This window comes from Solanum pennellii, chromosome 1, assembly GCF_001406875.1.
Source record: "Solanum pennellii chromosome 1, SPENNV200".
NCBI lineage: Eukaryota > Viridiplantae > Streptophyta > Magnoliopsida > Solanales > Solanaceae > Solanum > Solanum pennellii.
Genome location: NC_028637.1, coordinates 99733587 through 99745989, shown reverse-complemented (window position 1 = coordinate 99745989; position 12403 = coordinate 99733587). Strand labels below are relative to the sequence as shown.

General features: G+C 29.6%; 2 protein-coding genes across 2 annotated transcripts; both read right to left on the bottom strand.

Annotated features, from left to right (window-relative positions):
- Positions 1–675: 675 nt before the first annotated feature.
- LOC107025549 (putative UDP-glucuronate:xylan alpha-glucuronosyltransferase 4) lies at positions 676–4132 on the bottom strand. Its single transcript, XM_015226334.2, has 2 exons — positions 3394–4132; positions 676–1695 (listed from the first exon to the last, which is right to left on the bottom strand). Exons 1-2 carry the CDS (start codon positions 4130–4132, stop codon positions 767–769), a joined length of 1668 nt encoding a protein of 555 aa, XP_015081820.1. The 3' UTR covers positions 676–766.
- A 1071-nt stretch (positions 4133–5203) lies between these two features.
- LOC107030984 (putative UDP-glucuronate:xylan alpha-glucuronosyltransferase 4) lies at positions 5204–7166 on the bottom strand. Its single transcript, XM_015232189.2, has 2 exons — positions 6385–7166; positions 5204–6184 (listed from the first exon to the last, which is right to left on the bottom strand). The coding sequence occupies exons 1-2, from the start codon at positions 7139–7141 to the stop codon at positions 5274–5276; spliced, it is 1668 nt and encodes a 555-aa protein (XP_015087675.1). The 5' UTR covers positions 7142–7166; the 3' UTR covers positions 5204–5273.
- Between the last annotated feature and the right edge of the window lie 5237 nt (positions 7167–12403).

Sequence of the window (12403 nt, the reverse complement as noted above, 5' to 3'; positions counted from 1 at the left end):
TAAGAGTTAGTTAAGAGTTAGTTATAGTTGTTATATGTATTAGTTATTGTATTATACACATGTATGTAAAGAGGCATGGATAACACTTTTCAAATACACTAATACAATTCTGTTCTGATTCTTCTTCTTCGTCTGTATCTTCATCTTTCTTCTTCCTTTCTACTTCTTCTTCATGCTGTTCCTATCTTGATTTACTGCACATGATCAGTAGTTTTTTTTTATATTAATATTTTAGGTTAAGCATAATATGTTCTAGTGTGTATATGGATACTTGGTTAAAGCACTACATATGCTTAATACCAAAAAGTGGAACTGGTCTGGACGTTGATAGTCTAAAGAGGACTCAATTTCTACATATGCTCAACATATTATGTGCACGTAATATAATTTGCAAAGTGATAAATTTTCTATTTTCCTTTAGTCTATTGTTGTTTAATTATATAGAAGTACGTTTAGTAGCAAGTTCCATAGTGAAACAAAATACAGTATTGCAATACATTAGCCGAGTGGTTTCCATTAAAATTTCCAAGTTCATCTTGACATATGAGTGGTGTATAAGCTTTTCATTTTCTAGTATTTCATAATTTATAGATCGTGCCAGTAAAAAATAATACAAGAAGCAGCAAAGAAGTTCTTTGGAGGTAGAAAAATGAAGGCTCATCATGTCATCTGCGGCCTCTTGAAATCGTTCATAATTTTCACTTTAACACCTCAATTAGGACTTTTACCTATTGAACACCTCTATCCTCCTAAATAATAATTTTAATCAAATGTCAGAATCGGAAAGTCTTCTTGGATCCTTCACTTGAATTTTCCAATGGCCATCAGAAAAATTAGCAATTTTAGCCTTTTGTCTCTCCAATCTTATCCTTGTATCCATCTCTGGAGTCAAATCACAATATTTCTGCAGCTCCTTTGGCATTAAATCATAAACTTGCCACCACTTTGCATGAATTAAATCATTTGGAAAATCCCTATATTCCAAAACATCCCAATTGCAGTCATAATCTTTGTAACACATCCATGGCTTTAAACCTAAGTAATGCATTGCGTATGCATCCTCAGGATATTCATATTTTCGACTTTCATCTGTCTGGAAATTCTTCAAAAAATTCAGTTTAGCAGGCCACCTATGCCACCAAGAAAAGACCTCATTCAAAAATCCTTGATCACCTCCATTGTACGAAACAACAGTTAGGGTTTTCTCCATTAGGGTTTTGAAAGTACACTCCGATGGCTCGATTATCATGATCCCTGAGTTGAACACATGCCTACAGTTACCAGCAGCTGATAACTGTGGGAACACAAAGAAATGATCAAGATTCTTGAAGAAGAGGAAGTCCGCGTCTACAAAGATAAGCTTGTCATATTCTGTTAGCTGCCATATCCGGAGCTTGCTGTAGTTCCATTCATTGTAAGTGCCTCTTTTTGCATGAGGGTTTCTTATTCTTTCTATTATTTTGATCTTCCATCCTGCTAGTTTTAGACTATGTAAAGTTTCTTGTGATATTGAGTTGTCGACAAGAAGAATTAGGTCTTTCCTGGATTTGGATAAGATGATGCTTTGTGCTAGAGATATTGCTCCACACACATATGATTCTGAGGAGTGAAGAACAGTAACATAAGCTTCTCTTCGCTTGTGTGCACTTTTGTTGCTTGTGGATGATGAACCATATTTTCTCCATACTTCTCGACCTAGTAGTTTCAACCAAGGTAAACATAATGAATGAGGTCTAAATTGTAACCCTTATAAAATGAACATAGCAAAAGAGAAAAAAACAGGTAGGTCTCTGGTTCATGAGTATGAAAGAAATATAATCAACGAGGGTCGTAGTGAGATGAATAGAATTCTTTCATCTTAAATGGGTGTTACGCGCGATTTGTTGAATCTACAATGTAGATATCGGGCACTAGACGAAAAATATATAAAAGAGAAAAAGTAAATGAAATATTTCAGCAGTACAAATTTATATGACGATATTTGACTAACAAATTTTAAGAAAGAAAGAAATATTTTTAAAATTTATAATCTAAAATAAGTTATAAACATTTGCGTGATTATCTTACTTACGGGAATATAATAAAAGTTTTAATTTTGGGTTTTTTTAAAAAAATACTATGTGTACTTAAACAGGTGATGTACAGTCTTGAAAGTTTGACCCCACTTGCCTACATATTTTAACCTTTCTTTTCTAATATGGTAAATTATTGGATTACACTCTTCACAAAGATTGGGAAATGTATAACTTAATTATTGTTATTTGGAGAATAATTGAATTAAATTTTGAATGATTTTGTTTAATTTAGCCCTTTGGTAAGTTGGTTTACTGTCATTGATTCATTTCCATCTTATTATAGATTCGAAGCACCTATGTTCAGATTGCTATAAAGAGACAATTGGGTGGTGCACAATTACAACAACAATAATAATAATGTACTTTACCTAGTTATCAAAATTTATCCCTTGAAAAATACTCCATGTTCCATTTAATATTGTCTTCTAAATGCAGGATTAATCATAGAAAATTTATTTTCTAAATCTAGCAATTTTTTCCTCTCAAGTTAGCTAGTGGATTTGTTCAATGCTTAGCCAACATATCCTCAAACAATTCATGTGGTCAATTATTTCAGAATAAATATTAACTATGATGCCATATATACATAACAAAAAGAAATTCAAAGTACAAAAAATTGATGCATCAATAATTTCCCTTTTCATGAGATCTAGAAGTTGCTATATTTGGTCCTAATTTATCCAAAAATATGAACCATAGAGTACCATTTATTTCATTTTAAACTAATATTCATCAACGTGTAATTTTGTTTTTTGTTTTTACACTAATCAGGTCACATTTGTTTGGTATAGAACGCAAAATCCCCATTCTAAAGGTTACTTAGCTTTCACTTGGCTGTAAAATTTGAAGTTCAAACTTGAAAACTTAAGTTTTTGAAGTTGTGTTTCAACAAGCATTTATTGTGAGTAGAAATCCAGAATTTCAAAAACTAGTCTAAACCAATTTTTGGAACTTGAAAAAAATTTAAAGACAGATTTTCATAATTTGATCTAAAATATATAGTCAAACAAATATTTTAAAATTAATTTTGAAAATCATATCCAAAATGGCCAAACGCTAACTTAGTTCTTAAGTCGTGAGTTTTGAGTAGCCTTTATTTCCATCCCGTCATTTATGTTGATAGTGCATATTGTGACAGAATCAAGATTTTACTATGAATCTTCAATATATTAACGCAAACACATAGAGATGCCAAGATAATTCAATATATATCATATCTACATATATAATTTTTAATCGAAGGGTGTTTAGATGAACCTGTTGTCCCCAAAATCTGCCAAGGTGAATTCAAAAAAAATAAAAAAAGTTAACAACATACCTTGTACAGCAAATGGACTGGCAAGTTGGCAAGATCCAACAGGCATGAGTATTTTCTGTTTGAGTCTTCTCAAATCAGGTTTGTAAATCCATACATTTCCTTCATGCCATATTTGATCATCACACCTGAAAATCTCAAGCATAGGGCTACAAGGTCCGATGAAAACAACGTAAATTTCGCGATAAATATCGTTACTATCCAATCCATTTTTCACCAAAAGATTAGCCACAACTAGGTTCACTTGTAACCTAAACACATTAGTAGCATTTTCACAAGGAGCCCTGGCCAAAACAACGTCCAAATTCACATAATCTTCAAGCTCAGGCATTGGAATTTCAGGACATTGGGATGATTTTTGAGGCACATTCTCATTGATCCACTCAGGGAATAAGTCTTTCCACATAACACTTTTGTTAACACGACGAAAATGAACGTTGACTAAGTCAACTTCATCGTCGTGTAGATCTTTGACTTCAATAGGTGTTTCGTGCACGTTGACTAGTCCAATTTTGAATTTTGAATTTTTTGTTTTGTTTTCGAGATATTTGTACCACTTAGGTTTGATAACATGCCTAGGGAAGATTTGTGTTGTTTGTTTGTGATCTTTTAAGATGTGGAATATTAAGGTTTCATGGCGTTTAGGGCTATGTGATATACTAAGGTAAATGAAAACTATGAAAAATGAGATTATTGAAATGGTGACAAGATTTAGTTTGTTGTGAGAAGGCTTGGAACCCATTTTTTTTTAAATAAAAAAGAAAGTTTTTTTATTTGATTTTTGAAGATGTGAGGTGTATTTATAATTGAATATCTTCTCCTAAAAAGGAAATAAATTTAATGAAAAGAATATTTATTTACAGTCAAGAAAATTATAGTAAAATGCAGCGAACTTTGTTTGTTCGAGTTTCCAAACCATATAAGGATTATCAGTATCACTTGCTCATTTGTGTTGACTCTAAATTAAGGATGTTACACAGGTGGATATTGAATTATATTTAGAATTAATAAATAGGTTTGGATTATGATCCGTCCAATATTTTTGAGTTTAAGTAGGTTGGTTAATTCTGAATTTTAACAATGTATGATAATCTAAATTATCTAAATCTATTATAGTTACACCATACACCGAATGTCCATTACATATTTTTGCTCAATTTTTTTAGATAAATTTTATAATTGGATAAACTTGCTGCAATCAGAGAAACTTATATTTGAATAAGCTCGCAATTAAGTAAGAATATACAAGTACATTCGAATTTAAATAATGAATTAGTCTCTATAATAATTTACTTTATAGTCTTTATTTTATAACAAAACTAAAAAGAATTCATCTGATTTGTTCAGTTACCAAATTAAAAAAAAAAAAACTAAAAATGTTCTTTTAAGTAAACTCAAAAGAGATGAAATAACTAAAATCATCCAGATTAATTGCATAAATCCAATCGATTCGAATCTATTGGTGAAATAAATAAAAACTCTAACCTGCTATCAACACAATCAAATCAATATTTGGATTAATTATAATTTTATGAGTTAAATTTGGCACACTTTCTAGAAATTTCTAGAGCGTTCTGTAGCCTAGTAAGACCTCCTGCAAGCTGGGGACTTCCTTAAAATTTACAAAAACAGAGTGACCGTACAGGTGTTTAATTACTTACACCAAGCCAATAGATGTTTAGCATGTGTTTGCGTATAGAGTTTCGCACAAACATGTATTTTCATCCTATTAAATTATTTAATCATAGTAAATTAATATGATTTGATATAAACAATGGATACGAATAAGTTTTTACCATCAGAAAAAAAAAAAAGGGAAATTGTTACTTGTTAGTATACATGATTTGAATTTATCTCTCGTTAGATTATTAATCAAATAATCATCAATTGGAAAGTTTTCTTGGATCTTTCACTTGAATCCTCCAATGTCCATCTGAAAAATTAGCTTTTTTAGCTTTTCTCCTCCATTTTACGATCCTTGCATCCATTTGTGGTGTCAATGCACAATATTCCCTAAGTTCCATTGACATTTTCTTGTACACTTTCCACCATCTCCCATGAGCTGAATCACTCGCAAATATTTGCGATTCCATTTTATCCCAATTGCAATCATAATCCTCGTAACACAACCATGGCTTTAATCCCAAATAATGCACGGTGTATGAATCATCAGGAAGATGGCGATGATTTGAATTTACAAATATCTTGAGTGTATTTAGCTTAGTAGGCCATCTATGCCACCACACAAACATTTCATTTAGAAAACCTTGATCGCCCCCATTATAAGAATCTACTTCAAACCTTTTGTTCATTAAAGTTTGAAACTTGCATTTTGATGGTTCAATGATCATAACACCTGAATTGAAAATGTAACCATCGTTTCCAGCGGCTGATAGTTCTGGATACGAAAAGAAGTGATCAATGTTTCTGAAAACAACGAAATCTGAATCGATGAATATGACTTTGTCATATTCTATGAGTTGCCATATCCTTAGCTTGCTGTAATTCCATTCGTTGTACGCGTTTTTTGGGGCATGTGGACTTCTTATTCTTTTGATTTTCTTGATTTTCCATCCTGCTGCTCTGAGACCATGAAGAGATTTTGGTGAAATTGAGTCATCTGCTAGTAGAACAAGGTCTCTTGTTGAGTTGGTTAGAATAATGCTTTGTGCTAAAGCTATTGCTCCACAAACATAAGCTTCTGAGGAATGTATAACTGTCACATATGCCTCTCTTGGTTTGTGGAACGTTTTGTCCAGTGCTGATACCGGGTAACTCTTCCAAGATTCTTGTTCTGTATAGAATTTTGACAAAAGCTTAATTTCTATGTAACGACGGTATTTAAAATATGACAAAAGCTCTCTCTGTTTGTTTTTCCCTTTGATTAGTTGTTAGTACTCATTGATTTTGACAAAAATGTGTCATGTAAGGTACATTTAATATTTGTTAATCTAGTAAAATTTAATTTCGAAAAAAAATAGAGTACAAATTTACCTTGTTCTGGAAATGGAGGAGCAAGCTGACAACTACCAACAGGCATGAGAATTTTTTGCTTCAGCCTTATTAACTCAGGTTTATAAACCCATAAATTCTCTTCATGCAACAACATGTCTTCACATCGGAAAATCTCCCACATGGGCCCACAATCGCCTATAAACACCGCGTAAACGGGTCGATTTTTATTCAAACCACCAATCTTTACCAACAAGTTAGCTACCACTAAGTTAACTTGTAACCTAAAAACATCCCTAGAAACATCCATCCCTACGTGCTTACATGGAACCTTTGCAATGATCACATCCAATTCATCGTACTTGTCGAACACTGGCATTGGGATTTCTGGGCAAGTAGGCTTGGCTGATACCTCTTTTTCATCAATCCATTCTGGAAATAAGTCTTTCCACTTAATTTTATTCGAAACCTTAGGGAATTTTACATCCAACGTCTCCATATTTTTCGCCCCGTGCAATCCAACGTAGTCGAAAAACGAGACATCATCAAGGTTGACTAGGCCAATTTTTAGTGTTGATTTATCCTTGATTTCGTCTTGTAAAAGTTGAAACCATTGAGGTTTACTAGTGAAATGTTCCATGGGCATAACAATATTTTGTCTAAAAGTTGGTTTTTCTAGGTTTGAGATTGGAATATCATGATTTTTTGGTCTTAATTTGCAAGTTAGAGTTAGGTAGAGGAGGAATATGGAGAGAAATATGAGAGAAAGTGTATATGATTTTGACTTTGTGAGTGCCATTGTGTGTGTGTTTGTGTGTTTTTTGGAAGGCTATACCAAGTCTTTGTGGTTTTGATTTTTACTAAATTTATATTATTAAGTCTAACGTTTAGTCTTTTTTATAGACAAATTCAAGATTAATAGAAGAGTTTAGCATTTGGTAAGAAGTGCATGGACGCACGTTCATAGTCAAATATTGTATGATCCTTTTTAATAGTCATCATTGTTTAAGGCCTGTAAATTAATGTACATTGATTTCTTATAAAGGGAATTGTATGGATTTTTTTAAAATTTTTAATTTTGGATAGAGTTTTTTGGTTGGTATTTATTAGGTGGGAACTATAGTTTAATTATATTTTAATGAAAAACTAGTGATTTTGGCTTTTGTGTTAATACGTTGTCTCATGATCATGTTTTTCAAATTATAATATCTCGAAACTCTAGCCTTCAAGTAGTGGAGAAAAGATTAATTGGAATTTACTTAAAAATTTGAAATTGATCATTGCATAACACAAACTGTGGGATGCTACAACAAGAATATATTTGCTTCCTACATACGAGAATTCGGTAAAATTTATCTACAAGTAGTGTTTATATCAATTCAATGAACAAATGACACCAATAACGTAGTAATCTAGAGTGACCAATCGAATATTCTTCGTCAAAAAATTATATTATATATATAAAAAAGTTTTACAAAATATATATATCAAATATTATTCTTCATACATATATATATTAAATCTCGCTCATTCTTATAAAAATTTATTATATAGTTGATTATATTTATACGCAAGGACGACAAAATTGCATGAGTAGAAGGTCTGGCGTAGCGCCCCAGCACACCAGGCGCCAGCCCAAGATCGATTGGGCCTGTTTTAGATGCACTGATGGCAGTAAACAAAAATAACTGAAAACAGTCTTTAAATTTCTACAATTATTAGAATAAATATAAACTAATTATAATTTTTTTGTTATCGACAAGTCGATTCTGAACCATCATTTATTCTTTTTGTGATCACGTATATTTGCGTGTGTATTTGGGAACAACACTAAACCCCTTAAGTCTTAATTATGATAATTAGTATGATTAGGTATTTAAAAATCGAGTAAAATCTTAGTAAAGAACCTTGAATTAATTTCTTCTCTATTTATTTTTCTATTTATTGACAATAATGATTATGCCCCTCCGTGTCATTTTATGTCACTTTTTTACTTTGCACTTGCATTAAGAAATGATATAATTTTACCATTCTATCCTTCTTTAATGTTTTCTTAAGTCAACTTTATTAATAAATGACAATATTAATTGATTATTCGATCAAGGGTATAATAGGCAAAATATGAAAATTTATGTATAAATTTTATACAATCACGAGTATTGTGCTCCAATTATTTATAGAATAGACGACATATAAAGTGAGACGGAGGGAGTACTTAAAAGTTCCTGGGGACAATTAAATGTTAAAATTCTTATTTGAATTGTACAAGGACTAAAACAAGGATAATAAAATAATTCAAAGACCAAAGTTATTTTAATCTCATATCTTATAAGTAGGTGGGTTATTAATAAAATGATTTATTAGATGATAATTATTGCTAAACCACCGCTAAAATTGAATATCTATTCTAACAACATTTATGGGTAAGCACTCCTATTATTAAGATCATTTTTTCTTGAATTAAAGAATTAAAGATAGGAATAATTATGCCAGCTCTAATTTATAAGAAGTTACTCTTACAATGTGAAATTTGTGGATTTCTCATATCTAAATATTTGTCTATTATATATAAATTAATAGATTCTGTTCTGGCCAACAGGGGATTTAATTAAAATATTTGAATCTTCACTTGAATCCTCCAATGCCCATATGAAAATTTAGCTTGCATTTTTATGGTTCAATGATGAAAATACCCAATGAAAATGAACCCATTGTTTCCAGCGGCTAATAGTCTGAATACGACGATACAGCCAAGTGTATATATACTGTATGCCTCTGCCATGTTTGGTAAACTAAATGGTCGAATCATATGAATTTTGATGATTAAATGATATATATTGATAAATGATAACTATCTAAAAATAAAGATAAAAAACTTTACCTTATTTTGGAAATGGACTAGCAAATTAAATGGTTGAATGATATATATCGATAACTATCCAAAAATAGAAATAAAAAAAAACTTTACCTTGATCTGGAAATAGATGAGCAAGCTGACAACTTCCGACCGGCAATAAAAAATAGAGATTAACCTATATTCACTGACCGTTGACAAAATAAATTACATAATTATTAGCTTATTTTTGAAATTCTTTTTTTTTTTAAAAATATTACTTATTATTAATATTAAAATAATAATACTAATAAAAGTATTATATGATAACTTGAACTTTAAATTAATTGTATGAGTTTGTTTAGGATTCTTCTCGATTGTCAAAGATAAGAAGATTTTTTGCAGTGTTATCCTGTACTCATTATTTTTACCTCATTCCCCATCAACACCATTGAAGCAATTTGAGACAATAATTAATGATAAGTTTTTACTTTTTTATAAAAAAAATCTAGTTTAACTGATCTCATAAAAAAAAATTATTCATAACTTATTAAGTCTTTCTTTCTAACATGAAAAAGTTTTTGGATAGATGCTTCCACTGCTTTAACTTTTCTCTTCTTAGTTCATTTTCTTGACAATGCCAAAATTAATTGAAAATAAATTTTGATCCATATATATTCATATGTACTCCAATTTATTTAAGTAATACTCAAAGTCGATAGTATAAAAAATATTTGAACGTTATTTTAAAACATTCTTAAATTTATAGAGCGTCTTTAAAAAAAAGATAAGCTAAAAGAATCATTAATCTTTAAATATGAAAATATAATAACTAAATTAAAAGAAATAAGTATTTCTAAAAATGAGTTGATAGTGTAATTCTTTTTGTCCACCATTAGTGGATATAAGTTAATCTCTAAAAAGTAATCTCATATTGAAATTAATTATAATATATTGATAGTGCATAAGAAAATTACACCATTAACTTATTTTTTGAAGTACTTATATTTTTACAATTTTATAATAATTATTCCATCTTCTCTTTTTCTTTTTATTATAGTAAACACATTTTAAAATTCTAAAGTTTATTTCTCTAGAAATGACATTCAAATATTTTTTATACTATCAACTTTAAGTATTATTTAAATTAGAGTATATATACTGGTATAGGGATCAAAGTTTGCTTTTAATTAATTGGTAATGTTGATTTAATGAACTAAGAAGAGAAAATGTTGTCCACAATATTAGAAACACGTATCCAAACACTTTTTCTTGTGAAGAAGACTTAATAAGTAATACTTCTTCCGTTTCACAAAAAATGGTCTAGTTTGACTTGATATGGAGTTTCAGAAAAATAAAAAAGATTCTTGATTGTGTGATTCTAAATTAAAGTTATGTCAAATGTACAAAATTATCTCACAATTTTGTGGCTTAAACATGTCATGTGAAAAATTGTTACAAAAAAAATGTCATTATTTTTTAAACAAACTAAAAAGGAAAGGTGATCATTCTTTTTAAAACAGAAAAAATAATTATTACTCTAAATTCTAAAAAATAAATATGAGCAAAACTTACAATTGATTAATGTCTCAAACTGCTTCAATGGTGTTTATGAAGAAGTATGGTGAAAATAATGAGGACAAAGAAAGCCATGAAAAAATCCTTATAAAGGTAAGCCAAATAAGATTCCTAAACAAACTTCTATACTTAATTCAGAATCTAAGTTATTACTCCATCCGTTTAAAAAAGGATGACTTAATTTGACTTAGAACGGAGTTTAAGAAAAGAAAGAAGACTTTTTAATCTTGTAATTTTGAATTAAAGTTATGTTAAATATATCAAATGTCATTTAATTTTGTGGTCTTAAACATGTTATGTGGAAAGTTAAAGTTAAAGTGTTGTCCAAAAAAGAAAGGGGTGATTTTTTTTAAACAGACTAAAAAGAAAATAAGGTAATTCTTTTTTAAATGGAGTAAGTATATAATATTCTTTTTATTATTTTTATTTAAATATAAATAATATATAATTATATCAAGAAAAATAAGTATTTTTCTAAAAATGAATTGAAAGTTTAACTTTCATATCCATTATCAGTGAACTGTAGTTATCTCTAAAATATTTATGTTACATTTTAAAATTTAAATTTAAATCATATAGAATATATATTTATTTTAAGGGAAAAGGGTCAAAAATGCTTCTCAACTTTGGTTATTGTTTAATTTTATTTTAGCCATTAAAATAAAGTTAAATTTATCCCTTCTCGTTAAAATAAAGTTAAATTTACCTTTCGTTATTAATTTCACCATAATTACCCCTCATTAAACGGAATCCTCAAAATTGACCCCAATTATCCGAATTTTTTCAAAAAACCTATATTTCCTATTTTTAACCCAATGCCCCAACCTTTTAGAGGATAACCCATTTCTCTTTTACCCCATTCTCTCAAATTTTCATATAACCCATTAACTTCTCCTCGATTGTTCTTCATTTCTCCTTCCTCCATTGTTTTTTATTTTTAAATATATATTCAGAAGAACGATGAAATGCATTAATAAAGGATGGGAGGTTGTAAGTAGAAAAATCAGTAGTTGTTTGAAAAAGAAAAATGGGATCGAAGACAGAGACAACAACATAGCTGCAAGATGAGAGATTTTGGGTATTAGAGTTGATTAGTAGTTTTAAGTTTTTGCCTCAAAGATTCAATCTTTGGTCTTTCATGTTCCAATGAGGATGATGTTGATAAAATCCAAAAGGGTATACGAATTGAGTGTGTGTTAGTAACTTTTGCCTCAAAAGGTTTAATTTTTTATTTTTTACACTTTGTTCTTCTTTATTAATTTTTACCTCAAGAATTTCTTAATGAGTTATTGAAAAATTCATTAGGTTCAGACAGGGGCATATAGTAATATTATGAGGATTGAATTTTGAACTGAAAAGTTTACAGATTTGTTCTTTAATGAGTGGGAATGGATAAATGGAAATGGGTATATGGTATTAGGTTAATCAGATTATTTCTTAAAGGGGTCGGGTTATCGGATTAAAAATAGAAAATAGTTTGTTTTTTTTTTAAAAAAAAGGATAATTGGGTCAATTTAGGTTAATTTTGGGGATTCTGTCAAATGAGGGGTAAATTTAATTTTATTTTAACAGGAAGGGGTAAATTTAACTTTATTTTAACGAGAAAGGGTAAATTTAATTTTATTTTAACGGCGAGGGTAAAGTTAAACA